The sequence below is a fragment of the Gouania willdenowi genome, chromosome 17 (assembly GCF_900634775.1).
Source record: "Gouania willdenowi chromosome 17, fGouWil2.1, whole genome shotgun sequence".
Classification (NCBI taxonomy): Eukaryota; Metazoa; Chordata; class Actinopteri; order Blenniiformes; family Gobiesocidae; genus Gouania; species Gouania willdenowi.
The window spans coordinates 8,205,368-8,220,706 of record NC_041060.1 but is presented as its reverse complement, the minus strand read 5'-3'; the positions used below and the strand labels follow the sequence as shown (position 1 = coordinate 8,220,706).

General features: G+C 39.0%; 1 protein-coding gene and 1 long non-coding RNA gene across 13 annotated transcripts in view; one reads left to right on the top strand and one right to left on the bottom strand.

Annotated features, from left to right (window-relative positions):
* The window catches only part of LOC114479087 (uncharacterized), a 33,643-nt gene extending 31,764 nt beyond the window's left edge, over nucleotides 1–1,879 (top strand). For 9 of the 12 annotated variants that reach the window (XR_003675953.1, XR_003675954.1, XR_003675950.1 and 6 more), the window contains one exon: nucleotides 181–576. This is a non-coding gene — a long non-coding RNA (uncharacterized LOC114479087). Of the gene's footprint in view, nucleotides 1–180; nucleotides 577–1,293 lie in introns of those variants that run through there. The other 3 variants (XR_003675945.1, XR_003675944.1, XR_003675946.1) reach the window with 3 other exon arrangements.
* LOC114479086 (myosin-7) lies at nucleotides 1,280–14,259 on the bottom strand. Its single transcript, XM_028472545.1, has 39 exons — nucleotides 14,087–14,259; nucleotides 13,957–13,995; nucleotides 13,590–13,802; nucleotides 13,296–13,439; nucleotides 13,044–13,200; nucleotides 12,932–12,959; nucleotides 12,367–12,469; nucleotides 12,173–12,265; nucleotides 12,008–12,071; nucleotides 11,818–11,916; nucleotides 11,640–11,743; nucleotides 11,391–11,529; nucleotides 11,175–11,293; nucleotides 10,912–11,061; nucleotides 10,653–10,823; nucleotides 10,256–10,565; nucleotides 10,068–10,138; nucleotides 9,779–9,984; nucleotides 9,576–9,699; nucleotides 9,310–9,446; nucleotides 8,971–9,226; nucleotides 8,648–8,890; nucleotides 8,382–8,558; nucleotides 8,146–8,291; nucleotides 7,960–8,050; nucleotides 7,496–7,885; nucleotides 7,282–7,408; nucleotides 7,006–7,124; nucleotides 6,732–6,928; nucleotides 6,340–6,523; nucleotides 5,938–6,103; nucleotides 5,726–5,850; nucleotides 5,345–5,653; nucleotides 5,050–5,253; nucleotides 4,643–4,939; nucleotides 4,230–4,334; nucleotides 3,971–4,066; nucleotides 3,698–3,832; nucleotides 1,280–1,383 (listed from the first exon to the last, which is right to left on the bottom strand). The coding sequence occupies exons 3-39, from the start codon at nucleotides 13,788–13,790 to the stop codon at nucleotides 1,363–1,365; spliced, it is 5,808 nt and encodes a 1,935-aa protein (XP_028328346.1). The 5' UTR covers nucleotides 13,791–13,802; nucleotides 13,957–13,995; nucleotides 14,087–14,259; the 3' UTR covers nucleotides 1,280–1,362.
* Between the last annotated feature and the right edge of the window lie 1,080 nt (nucleotides 14,260–15,339).

The following is a 15,339-nucleotide window of genomic DNA, read 5'->3' as shown; positions in this document are numbered from 1 at the left end:
TAAATGGGCTCGAGTGCTTTGAAGCAGCCAACCACAGAAAGTTATTGCATTAAAAAGTGGTTTTAAACTTGGCAACTTTGCAAAAACAAATTGAGTTTTTTTTGTTTTGAGGGGTTTATTCACATATTTGCAATCATATTGAGTGATAAAGCTGTTCTCATCTCCATTATTATTTTATAGTTGATCACAGCAATCAAAAACACACATCTGGCCCATCAAGCACCATCACACTCGCACGGGCATCATCATCATAGCAGATGGGTGGCTCCGATCTACAATCTCGCCACTAGATGTCCCTGAAACGAGGAGCTTTATTTCTGGCCAGGGAGAGTCACAATCAGGTTTTTTTCTTGCTTCAAGACAGCTGAATTAATCTCAGTCATTCATTATCAAGCCGTGAGTAATTTGTTAGTCAGTTTGTAAAACGTATTTATTTGGAACTTTGATGTTAGCATTAAAGCAGAACTAAGTAACTTGCCCTTAGCGCTCCCCCTGAAGGTCCCTTTTGGTTGTGTCACTGTCGTAAAAACTCTGCACCCCTGCCGCCTGCCTCACCCCACAGCTACATGCGCACCTTTGCTCTCCCAAGACGGTAGCAACCGATCACTAAGTGACACTAAGAGTGCTTTCACACATATAGTCCCATGTGACCATGTGAACAGTATGAGGAAGAGAGACAAGTAAAATAAATGAATGATGTGGGAGCAATACAGAAGGGAGTGTGGAAATGTGTGTGATGTGTTTGTTTGTGTGCTGACAAAGCTGCTCTGAAAATGGATGGATGGATGGATAGATAGATGGATGGATATTTGTGTGTGTGCTGCCTGATGGAGTGCTGTGTTGTGAGTGTGTGTTGACACGACAACAGTGTGTGTGATTGCTGTGTGCTGCTGCTGAGCTGTCACTGCATGGAGTTGCTTCGCTATTATATATGTTTGAGAAAAGTGAATTTGTAGATAACCGTGAACAGCCACGGGACTGGTCATAATCTAGCAATAGTTTGTATTGGGCTGCCTTAAAGCAGTACGTCTTGCCACCGGGTCGGAGTCAGGGAAAGTTGCAAGTGCGGTTTTCTGGCCAGAGACAGCAGAGAGAGATGAAAGACCCCCCCAATCACCTCATAAACACTTGTATTACCCTCACATGGACTATGAGAAGGATTTATTAAGGTGAAAAAGTTACTTAGTTCTGCTTTAAGTAGGCGTGTCAACAGCATGTGAGAAGTAACCTCATTCAAGATAAAATAAGTGAATACACGTGTTGACTTTCAATGCACTTTGCTTTATTCTACAGAATTACTTTGCAAACTACAGGGACCGCAGCACGGAGAACACACAGGTCTGAGGTTGTTGTTTGTGAGTTTCACTCCTCTTCTAGACATTTCTGTGAAGAACAATAATACAGTACAAGCAGTTAGAAAAAACAGAAATATCATTAATAGAGGAAAAAACACCAATCAACAAGTAAGTGTGGGGTGTGTCCGTAAAATTAAAAAGGATTACATTTTTTGTCATTTATACATACATTTATTTCATGCAGGTTCTTCTTAAAGTGTTGTATAGAATATGTTTTCCTGTATTTTTCAATTGACAATAACACCATAACTGCCATGTTGCTCTAACTACATGTTGACAGACAGTTAATAATTTAACAATAGATAAACCTCTTAATGATCCTTTATAGGACACAAAAAATCACTTTAATGTCATTTTAAAACTTAACATGTGTGTTGTTTGGGGTTTTAATGTGAGACTTGGTATACATGTTACTAGGGATGTAACGATTCACTCAACTCCCGATACGATTCGATTCATGATACTGGGTTCACGATACGATTCTCTCACGATGTATTTTACAAAATGGGACTGTAGTCAAATGATGACTGAAAAATATTCCTTTATTTTTTTTGGGAAAAAAACTCGAAAATACTGTATTATTTTGCTTTTATTTTTAATTGTCAAAAGAATCCTTTGATAAACTATTCAAAACAATGCAATTTAACTAAAAATAAATCTTGAATGAAATAAATAAAGGAATAATACAAATGAAGAAGAAGCTTATTAATTTAAATTCTGGTTCTATAGTAAACAATGCAAAACTGCATAATGGTTATTTTTCTTTTTGAGAAAGTGCAACTGAAAATGTATTTTGTCCCTTGACAATTGGACTTTAAAAAAAATAATAAATCATTGCACTGATTTATGTCAGATATCTGTTTGAACCAGCAGAGGACGCTGGTAAGCCAGTGGGATATCCTAGAAGGGATAAATATATAGCACCCTCTGCTGTTTAAAAAAAGTACTGCGATTCAATTTTCAAAGTATCGATGTCAATCGTGATACCTATGAATCGATTTTTAACTGCCTTACCATTAATCGTTACATCCCTACATGTTACTCTTACATATTGAATATTTTGTAAACACTAATATGTCAGATTTCCTCAAACTAACCTAAACAAAACTAATCCTACCCGGAAAAGTCATTACTAAATAAAATGAAATAAATCTGTCACGATGACTGGTGTTTTTTTTTTTTTTGGACAATAAACCATGAATTTGTTTGGAAAGCACAGTTTTGGTAAACAGTGTTAATTTTGACAGCAAATTTTGATTTAGTTTTAGTCATAGTCTTTTGACTAATATACAATGTAGATTTAGACAAAATGTAGTCATCAGGGACTATTTCAGTTTCAGAGCAGTCACCTCTGAGGTAGACTGGCAGTTGACAGTCGAAACAAGATAAAAATTGAACTTGTCTGAATAAATGAAACAACATATATTTCAGTTATAGTCTAGTTTTAGCCAACTAAATGACAAAGATTTTATTGGACCAAATCTCTTACAGATATACTGTAGTTGAGGAAAATGTACAGGATGAGTTTATACATTCTAAAAAAAAAAAAAACTCAATTACCACTTATTGACCTGATATTGGATGGTATTAAGGTTTTTTAATATACACATCATAAGACCACATGAGTTCTGATTGGATTTCATCCAATGTGAAAAAATTATATTTTCGTTTTTATTAGTCGACTAAAATATAAATACCGTAGTTTTCGGACTATAAGGCGCACCGGGTCTATTTTCATACATAAGGCGCACCGGTTTGTTGTTGTTATTATTATTATTATTATTATTATTATTATTATTATTATTATTATTATTATTATTATTATTATTATTAAGGCTTATTAAGCAAAACAAAATAGTTAGATAAGTCCAACTTTATTCAACTCATTAACAATAACTCTCAACATTGTTCAGGTTTAACACATAAAATACAGAACAATACACTCACTTTTTCAGCTCAGTATGTTGAAGCACAGTACTGGTACATATCACCCCACGAGGCGCCTGACTACGTTAGCCCTGAAGCGCCAAAAATCCATCAAGAGGTGCAGCTTCATAGTTTACCAAAGTTGTACTAAAACATTTTGACATATTAATTTCATACATAAGGCGCACCTGATCATCAGGCGCACTGTCGATTTTTGAGAAAATTAAAGGATTTTAAGTGCACCTTATAGTCCGAAAAATACGGTATATTTTGATATAGTTTTTGTTAACATGTATTTTTAATTAGTCATAATCTCAATATTGTCACAAAAAAAAATGTAACCAATGAAAACTATGATGAAAATTTTTAGTTGACAAAATTACCACTGGTGGTAAAATGAAGATGCACCATCTTACCTTTGATCCCACATCACGGCTTTTGGCCCGCATTTTGTTGACCTGAGACTCTGCGATGTCGGCTCTCTCCTCAGCCTCGTCCAGCTCATGCTGTAGCTTACGGAACTTACCCAGGTGAGTGTTGGCCTGCTCCTCCTGAAAGTGAAAAGAAGGAAGATCACATATCACTGAATGATTACCAGTCAACGTGGGATCAAACCTATCACTAAAAAAAATGAATATGTACTTGTACTTCCTGTACATCATTAGACAACTCTCCTAGCCTAAACTTACAGCTTCCTCAGCAGATCTCTTGTAGGCTTTCACTTTTAGTTGCAGCTTGTCAACGAGATCCTGAAGACGCACCACATTCTTACGGTCCTCCTCAGTCTGTGTGAATAAAACAAATAATGAGAGAAACTTAAGTACATAACAAACGTTGTTACACTTTTTGATGAGAGCACAATTGGAATTGAGCATTGTGATTAAAAAAAAGAAAATTGAAGTCAGTGAAACTAAAGCGTACTGATAAATGGTGGAAAAAAAGAATCACCTGATAAGTGAGTTCCTTAATGCGTCGCTCATATTTACGCATTCCCTTCACTACTTCGCTGCACTTCTTCTGCTCAGACTCCACCTCATTCTCAAGTTCCCTGACCTGGAAACATCAAAACACTCAAATTTTCAATAACATTAAACATTGAAAGATATAAGAGCTAAATGATTAACAGTGTATGTTCTAACTTAAACAACCAATTAGTATTGGAGCATCTTTCTCATCTTCCATTGCTTGATGAAATGACTAGATATAATCTACCGTTGACTTTTTTTGAAAAATTCTTAGTTTACAAATTATTTGAAAACAACAAAAGTGATTAATGTAACAAACAATAGGTTTTAGCCATTGAGGATCATTTGTTAAAGCCAGAAGTTGAACCTGTAGAACTTAAAGTTCATCACACTCACCCTGGCCTCCAGCTTCTGCACCTGCTTCTTTCCTCCTTTCAAAGCGATCTGCTCAGCCTCATCCAGACGGTGCTGCAGGTCCTTGATGGTTTGCTCCATGTTCTTCTTCATGCGCTCCAGGTGAGCGCTGGTGTCCTGCTCTTTCTTCAGCTCCTCTGCCATCATGGCAGCGTCAGTGATGGCCTTCTTGGCTTTTTCCTCAGCATTTCTGCTTTCCTGCACTGCTTCCTCTACTTCATTCTGAAGCTGGGAAGCATCTATCTCGAGTTTCTTTTTCTGGTTTATCAGCCCAGTGTTCTGATTGAGATATTAAGCAAGTTGATGCAATTAGTCATTTTATTCAAGAACACTAGTCAAACATGTTGCGTTTGAAAGTTTAACTAAAAATATGAATGATCAGGTCTCACCTGTGAGTGCAATAACTGCACTCTCTCACTGACGTCCAGTAGCTCTTGCTCAGCCATTTTTCGGCTTCGCTCAGTTTGTTCCAGAGCCCCTCTGAGCTCCTCCAGTTCAGCTTGAAGCAGGTTGTTGCGTCTTTCAACAATAGCCATGTTCTCTTTAAAATCTTCATTTGCCCTAATAGATTCATCCAGCTGAATTTGGCAATCCTGAATGGAATTAAAATGATCTGTGTTATGTGTTGTTTTGTTTTTTAAATCTAAGCATCTGTCAAAACGTGTCTTTGCTGTTTCAGGTTACCTTCAGATGTGCATGAACAGCCTTAAGCTGCTTCTGGGCCTCGGCCGCTTGCCTGTTGGCTTGGCTTAGCTGGATCTCCATCTCGTTGAGATCTCCTTCCATCTTCTTTTTCAGACGCAAAGCCTCGTTCCTGCTGCGACATTCAGCCTCCAGGGAGCTCTGCAAGGTGTCAATTGTCCTCTGCTGGTTTCTCTTGTTCTGCTCCATCTCTTCATCTTTCTCAGAAAGTTTGCGTTCGATGTCAGCTTTAATTTGATTGAACTCGAGCTGGGCACGGAGAATCTTGCCTTCCTCATGTTCTAACGAGGCCTGAATTATAAGTTACCCAAATAAGCATTTATGCAAAGTTTTTGAAAGTCCAACATTTAAGAAGTGTTGTACCTCAGCCTCTTCTAGAGCTGACTGGATCTCACCCTTCTCCTGTTCCAACTGTTTACGAAGCTTCTCAAGCTCGTGGATGCTTTTTCCACTCTCACCAAGTTGCTCAGTGAGGTCAGAAATCTCCTCTGTGGAAACCAAACATTGCCATTTCCATCACTGTAAACTATTTTTGGTGTGTCTACAATAAACTGCCCTTTGAGAATAAGCTTTACCTTGCAAGTTCTTGTTCTCCCTCTTAATTGTCTCCAGATGATCCAAAGCCTCCTCATAAGAGTTCTTCAGCTTGAAGAGCTCAGTGCTCAAAGCCCTGGCTTCTTTTTGGGAGCTCTCCAGCTCACATTGAGATTCTTCGTACTTCTGTTTCCACTCAGAAAGGACCTGCATTTGAAAAAAAGGTCAGCAATTACAGGCACTGGACCAGATGGATGGAAAAAAACACTCTTGTCTCAAGGAGAGGAATGAACGAGAACAGTGTACTGCATTAAAAATGTAAATCCTGAAGATCTTTATTTATGTGACCATGTGCTATTCTTTCACAAGCGGTATTAACTTAACCTAATTTCACCTAATAATCCAAAAAAATCAACACTTCATTCCAACAAGTGTTATTTTACCTTATCAAAGTTTCTTTGCTTCTTGTCCAAAGCAGCAGCAGCAGCATTAGACCTCTCCACATCCACCATGAGATCTTCAATCTCATTCTGGAGTCTGTGTTTGGTTTTCTCCAATGAGGAACATTTAGCATTTACAGCTTCAACGGCCTCTTCTGCATCCTGCAGACGCTGAGCCAGCTTTTTCCTTAAGAAATGGCCATTGAAAACTGAGAAATTGGCAACTGACTGCAGTAATTTACACCTTTCTAATTAGTTGATGGGTCATCAAACAGACAAACTTTTTGTTCGTCTTACATTTTAATCGGAACATAACACGAACAAAAAGCTGATCCGTTGGACGAAAAAAATTTTCTTTATAGGTATTGCATGTGTAAAATTAAAAGTGGTCTTACTTGGCTTCCTCTAGTTCTTCGGTCCTCTGGATAGCGTCAGTTTCATACTTGGTTCTCCATTGAGCCACCTCAGTGTTTGCCTTGGACATGCCCCTCTGCAGTTCTGCCTTGGCCTCCTGCTCCTCCTCATACTGCTCTCTGAGGAGGTCACAGTCATGACGAGCAGATTGCATTGCATGGGCCAATGCATTCTTGGCCTATTGGGACAAAGTTTTATAAATGAACAAATGCTTCCAATAGGTTACTTTCTACTGCTCCTCAAACTTCACTTCACCTTTGTCTCTTCCTCCAATTGTCTCTTCAGATCTTCAATTTGTTGCGTGTAGGACATTTTTCCTCTGGTCAGCTGTGACACCAGGGAGTCTTTCTCCTCCAGCTGCCTTGAGAGCTCACCTATAGTATTTAGATTTTGTTTAAAAAAAGGTTTGTGTATTTTGTGTAATTAATGCAAGTATGCAACATTTGTTTAGTTTTCATTACTACTTTAATGTTAAGAGGCATTATATTGCATTATGTAATTGTTGGAATCAAAATAAAGATTGTAATATACCATTTTCAGTTTGAAGTTTGGCCTTTTGCATGTTAAAGTCATTATTGGAGCGATGAGCCTCCTCAAACTTGCTCTTGTATTCACTCATTTGATCCTCAAAAGATCTGCATGTCTTCTCTAGATTTGTCTGAAATTAGATTCAACAGTTCAGCAAACAAGATCAAATGTGACCTATTGCAACAAAATCAAAAACAAGTGAAACTAAATATTTCACCTTTGTCTTGACGATATGTTCCATATTGGAGACCACATCATCCAGCTCCAGTCTGAGCTCGCTCTTCTCTTTTTCCAGTTTCTGCTTTACTCTCTGCAGGTTGTCTATCTGCTCTCCAAGGTCAGCAACACTGTCGGCCTGTTTCTTCCTCAGTGTGGCTGCAGTGGCTTCATGCTGCAGAGTAGCCTCTTCGAGGTCTCTGCGGAGCTTCTGAAACTCGGCCTCTCTCTTTTTGTTCATCTCAATCTGAGCAACTGTTGCTCCTCCAGCCTCTTCCAGCCTTTCACTGATCTCCTCCAACTCTCTGGCCAAGTCTGCTCTCTGCTTCTCCACCTTAGCTCGGGCAGCGCGTTCTGCTTCGAGCTCTTCCTCCAGCTCCTCAATGCGAGCCTGTGATAGTGTAATGATAAAAGTGATACCATATTTGATTTTTTTTTTCCAACTGCATGTATAGTATTAATTACCTGAAGCTCTTTCAGTTTCTTTTGAAGCTGAATAGCAATGGCCTGCTCATCCTCAATCTTGCTATTAAGCTGACTGAGTTCAAAGTCTTTTCTGTGGGGAAAGAGTAAAAGTTTTTTGGGATACTCTCACTGACCCTTAGAGTCTTTCCTCTTGTACAATGTTGAGTTTTAAAATAAAGTGCCTACTTCTTAAGGTGCTCTTCTAGTTGTTGTTTGTCATTCTCTACATCCATGAGACTCTCTTGGGTCAGTTTGAGGTCTCCTTCCAGTTTCCTCTTTGCCCTCTCAAGATCCATCCTGATTTTCTTCTCTTGTTCAAGAGAACTTTCAAGCTGAATTAATCATTAAAAAAAACATTTATTAGATTAAATCAACAGGTAAAGACAAGCAAATGGAGGAATACTTCATATTTGAATACTTACATCATCTACTTGCTGCTCCAGTTTGGACTTGGCCTTGGTCAAAGTATTGACTTTGTCTTCTTCACTCTGTAGGTCATCCAGTGTTTGCTGATGTGCTTCCTGTAAAGCTTTCTTCTCTTTGGTTAGCTTAGCGATGATTTCATCCAAAGCAGCCATCTCCTCAACCAGGTTTTTAACCTGTGGAATAAATTGATGTGTAAAATCATAAGGTGATATGATAGAGACCCTTTGGTACTTGTTTTTATCTAAGCATTAGCCTGTCAAACCTTGTTCTCAGTGGCATGCTTCTCTTTCTCCACTTTAGCAAGAGTTAGCTCCAAATCATCGATATCTTTCTTCAATTCAGAGCACTCATCCTCCAACTTCCTCTTCTTGGCTGTCAGTTCAGCGTTCATCTCTTCCTCATCCTCCAGTCTTTCAGAGAGCTCCTTGGCCTTTGCTTCCATCTGAATTTTGTTCTTAATGAGCCCCTCACATCTTTCCTCGGCATCTGCAAGATTGTCTTGCTCCTAAAGTAGAAAATATTATTCGGTTATGGTTTTATTTTAGTTTTCTCATTAAATCCAAGGAATGCTGTCATTTGACGTACAGCCTGGACTTGGAGTTGCAGGTCATTTTTCTCTTGAAGAAGGGAGACCATTTTCTCCTCAAGCTCTTTCCTCCGAGCTTCAGACTTTGCATAAGCCTCTTTTAGCTTCTGGAATTCTTCCTTCATGTTGGCCATCTCTTTTTCTGCTTCAGCAGAGCGCAACAGGGGTTTGATCTTGAAATACAGCTTCATCCAGGGCCAATTTTTGACCCCCATGAAGGCTCGGATGTTCCACTGGATCACAAGAAGGGCATCCCTGTCAATTATCAAGCAAAGTTGTTAGTACCAAGCCATACAGCATGGTTGATTTGCCGGTTATGTATGTCAAGTTTTCCTGACCTTCTTTCTACAATCTTCTGGAATTCCACACGTGCAAGCAGACCTCTTGATCTAGCCTGGATTCCAGTAATAATGAGGGATAAACGGTCATCCCTCATCTCCTCCAGTTGTCCAAGAAGACCAGCCTTGAAGAACACCTTTTTAACACCATAAAAAGTTACCACACAGATTTTAAACAGCATCAGCGCAATGAAGGTGTTTGGTTTTGCATACATGCATTTAAAAACCAGACAACAAATAATTTTCTGGTTCTGGTCTGATTTTACCTTTGTGTGACCAAACTTGTATTGGCTATGGTCAATATCCAGAGATCCAAGAAGCTTTTCACCCCCCTTCCTGCTGTCTATGAACTGTCCGTCAGGAATAGCAGCAGGATTCAGGATTCGATATCTGGACAATCAAGTAAAAACCTTAAGAAGCACATTAATAATAATACTAAGTCTAAGGTTGACCTTAAATACATTAATACCTCTGCTTGAAATCTCCATAAAGGATCCTATTGGGGAATCCCTTCCTGCAGATCCTGATGCCTTCCAGCACACCATTACAGCGTAGCTGGTGCATCACCAGAGGGTTCTCCATGGCCCCAGGAGTCTTAGTCTCATTAGGAATGATGCAGCGCACAAAGTGAGGGTGAGTGGACCTCAAGTTGGTCATCAACTTGTTCAGGTTCTCCTGAGGTTGTATCACAAAAGATAAAAAATCAGGTCTTTTAGCCAATTTGGAAGTGTGTAAAAGAGTTATTTGACTGATCTTACTCTGTGTAGTGCTGAAACGGTTTGGAACGATGAACCTTTCTTTTTGGTGCCACCTTTAGCCTTTCCAGTATCTTGGGATAAGAAATGAAATGTATTTAAACAAAATGGAATATTGTTTTTATCAACATATAAGTTTCACAATGACAAGAGTAGTAAAAAAATAAAGAGATTCAATCTTTGATGCACACCTGAATCAGCACCAGCATAATTCATAAAGAGGAAAGACAACAGTTTGAGATTGGACTTCTGGTAGAGCCCAACGACAGTCTCATTGAGAGGGTCTTTGTTCTTCACCAACCAGTTGTTGATGTTATAATCAACAGTCCCAGCGTAGTGCATCAGGGCAAAATGAGCCTCTGGTTTTCCTTTGACAATTCTGGGCTTCTGGAAGTTTCCTGATTTTCCCAGATGATTATCATAAAGCTTGGCTTTGAAGGTAGCATCAGAGGCTTTGGGGAACATGCACTCCTCTTCAAGGATGGACATGATGCCCATGGGCTGAGTGGAGAAAAAAATATTTGTTTTTTTATCACAATATCATAATTTCATTTATATTTTGTGAACAAAAATATCCTATATTCATACCTTCTCAATCAAGTCAATACACGCCTGAAGATCCATACCAAAATCAATGAAAGTCCATTCAATGCCTTCTTTCTTGTACTCTTCTTGCTCCAGCACAAACATGTGGTGGTTGAAGAACTGTTGCAGTTTTTCATTGGTAAAGTTGATGCAGAGCTGCTCAAATGTGTTGAACTGTTGAAAAACAATAAGACACATGTATTTAATAACTAGTCATATAAGATTTTATTTGTTTTTATATGTCTAAAATCAAATGACTCACATCAAAGATCTCAAACCCAGCGATGTCCAGCACACCAATGAAGTACTGACGAGGCTGCTTAGTGTCCAAAGACTGATTGATTCTCACCACCATCCACAAAAACATCTTCTCATAAACTGACTTAGACAGTGCACCAACAGCATAGTATACCTAAAAAAGAGAGAAAGGTGGGATGTTATTGAAAATCGGTGTCCCTTGTTTCCTTACTACCGGTACATAAAGAAACATATTTCACAGGTAAGGAGTCTTTTTCGACAAAATACCTGCTGGACATTTTGTCCCTTGGTGACCCATTCGTTTCCTACTTTGACTCTTGGATGACACAGACCTTTGATGAGGTCAGCAGAATTAAGGCCCATCAGATATGCAACTTTGTCAACATCTAAACAAAAGAGGCAGAAATGTAATGACAATTAATGATCTCTGCTTACAGATTACCGACATGTTTCACTTTCTGTGTTCATTCATGTCTTTCTTACCTTCAGTGCCATCAGCCTCAGCCTGCTCCTCTCGTTGCTTCTGCTTAAACTTCAAATTTCCGTGGTGCATGATAGCACCAATCATCTTATAAATGCCATTTTTCTCTTCTTGAGTGAAGCCAAGGACGTCAAAGGCGTCCTAAGTGAAAAGAAATGGTATTCAGTTTAAACACCAGGTGCCCATATTAGTCAAATTGTTTTTAGGGCTGCACAAATGTAATATCTTTGAACATTATTTATATTTCTTACATCAGTGGCCATCAGCTCTTCAGCATCATTGATGGAGGCTACAGTTGTCTCTCCTTGGGAGATAAATGCGTAGTCGTAGGGGTTGTTGGTGATGAGCAACATTTCTGAAACAGATTTTTGGTTTAAAGGATGTATGACAGGAAGTCAAATGTCATGATGTTTTCATTGCTTGACTTACCAAGCAGTTCAGGCTTCTTCTGCGATAATATCTGATAAAAAATGTGATAATCTCTCTCAGCCTTAAGCTGAAAGGTGACACGAGATTTTTCCAGCAGATCTGAATAAAATAGAGTTCTTTAATGTCATAATGGCATGGGAAAGAACAGGAATTATAAGATGAAGGAGCATTTCTCGGATGCACCACTTACAGGTCTCAATATCAGCTGAGGCCAGCTTTCCACTGGCTGCGAAGTGTATTCTAATGAATTTACCCTTTAGTTATTGATGCCAAAAGAAAAACACATGGATAATATTAGTTAATGTATGAAAGTTGCAAAAACAAAAAAAAATTCTTTTGACCATTAAAAGCTTACAAATCTGGAAGAATTATCATTCCTGATGGTTTTTGCATTCCCAAAGGCCTCCAAGGCAGGGTTAGCCTGGATGATTTGATCTTCCAGGGTTCCCTGTTGATTCCAGTAAAACATTTGTTTCAGTAAGTTTGAAAAAACTGTTTGAGTATGGAGGAGGTTAATAAATCATATCGAGTACAATTCAGTGATATTACCTTTTTCTCTGAGCTAGCATCCTTTTTCCCTCCAGCTGCAATGCTGGCAAAGTACTGGATGACTCTTTTGGTGTTGACAGTTTTTCCAGCACCAGATTCTCCACTAAAGATACATGAGATTGCATTTTAATTAATATATTAAATTGATTTTTTATCATTTAAAATTCCAGCCTTGCTTTTCTTAAATACCACAGTTCTATTCAGCACCACAGTTCTGGCCTTGTCCAGAGGCCTGAACTGCCAGAGTGCACAGCCTTATCCAATCACCCTGTTAATCTGAAATGTGATGTGGTTGATTTTGAAGATTTAGAAACCAAGCTCTGATTCCTTTTCTGAGGTAGATGTAGTGACACTAAAACCTTTATCAAACTAGGGCTGCAATTGATCTAAAATATATGTTTTTGGACTGTCAGAGTATCCCGAATACAACAATATGAGGTTCTAAACTTTATATTATTCAAACATTTTGTTGGATTACTTGAAATGATATTTGTGTTTCACTAAAAGTGTCACATTTTCCAATTTTCATATCAAGTCTGTGAAATTAGATTGAAATCTGACTCACGTGATGAGAATCGACTGATTCTCTCTGTCTGAAAAAGACCAGAAAATGTAGTTTGAGATCCCCAAAATATTTCTTAACTTTCAGTGGTTTAAAAACTAATGAGGTAAATTACCTGTTAGCATGTACTGGTAGGCGTTGTCAGAAATGGAGAAGATGTGAGGAGGAGCTTCACTCCTCTTTTTTCCCCTGTAGGCAGCAACCACCTCCTTGTCGTAGACTGGCAGCCACTTGTAGGGGTTGACAGTCACACAGAACAGCCCAGAGTAGGTCTAAATGAAACAGATAACAGCAAGGAAACATCCGTATTACTGCAGCAATAGAACACTGTGATGCTTTGATTATCAAGCACAGCTTTTTGTCTTACGTAGATCATCCATGCTGCGTAACGCTCTTTGAGGTTAAACAGCACGGCTGGTTCATGGAGGAAGGTGAACATCGCCATGTCTTCAATTTTATCAAACTTTGGCGGGTTCTGAGGATGAACGTCACACTCTTTCACAGTGACAGTCTGAAAAAGACAATTGATCACTGGAGGGAGAACATGATCTGCATCCATTTCTTTGCACAACATATTCTGCCTTGAAATACTTGAAGAAACAGATGACTTGAGCCAAGTGTGTTTCAATCCCAGAGCAGCTGTGTAAGCAGGCTGACTGACCTTTCCTTTCTCAGTCTGAGCGGTGACTTTGTCCCCCTCACGGCTGGTGATGGAAGCCCTCACGAATTCTTCATCAGCATCAGGAACAAAACACTCCTTCTTCATATCGAAAGGACGAGTCTGGGCCTCGAGTCGCTCCTTGTCAGACTTCCTGAGGTACGAAGCGGCAGTCCCAAACTCTCTCATGACAGCGTCCCCCATTATTCACCTTGTCTAGGTGGGGCCAATTCCAATAGCAATGGTAACAAAAAGGATGGTATTAATGTGGTATTAGACAGCATATTTAATTGCAGCCAGATTACAGGTGCAATGCATAACTACCTAATGTGACAACAAAAACATACAGTATATGCATGCATGCTCTTACTTTTCCAATCCCCTTTAATAAGATTGAGGTGTAATGGTCCTGATGGGGAAAAAAACACACTTATTGAAACAGAGGAAATTTTCTTGAGTTATAGTGAGTATAGTGTGGCTGGATAGCCATCACTCCTTACCTTGAGATAGAATAGTGACCTATTGTGGAGATCGCCATGAGTTCCCTTTATAAAAGCAGCCCTTCTTCCATATATGGAGAACATTTGAGGGCCCAAGAATGTTATTGTGTCTGAGATAGGTTGGGGGCAGCATAGAGGGAGGGGGTTAATGAGTTCCAATGGGCAATATAGAAATCAGCAAGTCGGAGTCTTATCAGTGATGGGGTCCCTCTGGCCGAGGCCATATTAGGAGCTCCAGGCACGGCAGTGATTAATCATAGGTATCCTCAAGCAGCCAGTGACCATAACTCAACCTTTAAATAGACACTGGCAGGAATTCCACTCTGAGCATCCCCTATATCTTTCCCTAATACAGGAACAATGCATATTGGGCTCAACAGCACTATTCGCTGATCAGTCACAAACTCATTATAAACTTATCTGTATTTAAATGTCTGATTTAAATGGCTTTTTAAAAATGTGATGATGTGCTTGACATCAGGTTTGGAACCATTATCCTTGTTTGTTTTTTATCATTACAGTGCTGATTCTTATGTATTACCTATACATATTTCGATTAAGTATATATATTTCTTTTTGATCATTATTTGATTAGTCAAAATGCCAAAAAAAAGAGCCGGTAAACAACAAAATAACTGATAAACCACACAAAACATATTGCTAAATATAATATGGTTAACATTTGAGTTAGGATTACAGTAGGGGGAGTTTTCCAACAAAGGATAAACTGTAACCCTAACATACAATTTAGAAATATCTTAAATGTTTTAAAGTGGAGTTTGTTTGACAACAATGGCCAAAAATGCACTCAATATAAACATATGATATATATGTTTTTTATAAACATATAAGAAGAGGTTGGAAGATGTCTCAGAGAGGTATGTCATGTATGGCTCCCAATTACTCACAGGGCTTAAGTGGAGCTGTGGCGAAGTTGCAGCAACATTTGGCTATTACGGAGCAGTCTTGGTTTATAACAAAAACAGCCATTGCATACTGAGTGGGTGCATCTAAAAAAAGAACATAAGTCAGTGAGATTAAACAGGCGACAAGTGCGAGGCAACACAGACTGAGGCCTGCCACAGGTGACGTGCCCGAGATTCACAGAGAGCCAGCGATGATGACACACTAATAGAGGTCTGAGGGATATATCCCTATGAGATGCCAAGGTCAGTGCAGAAGCCTTCTCTGTAGACAATAGCAGATAACTACAGCAACTAGTGAAAGCAAACCCCTTGGTCCTAGTCCTGTTG

Excerpts from the sequence above, each read along its gene's own strand:
- LOC114479086 (XM_028472545.1), bottom strand. The coding sequence starts at position 13,790 with ATGGGGGACGCTGTCATGAGAGAGTTTGGGACTGCCGCTTCGTACCTC. Across the intron at positions 13,440-13,589 it reads CTCAGACTGAGAAAGGAAAG|ACTGTCACTGTGAAAGAGTG; the intron begins GTCAGTCAGCCT and ends TGTCTTTTTCAG. Across the intron at positions 7,886-7,959 it reads AGAAACTGAAAGAGCTTCAG|GCTCGCATTGAGGAGCTGGA; the intron begins GTAATTAATACT and ends ACACTATCACAG.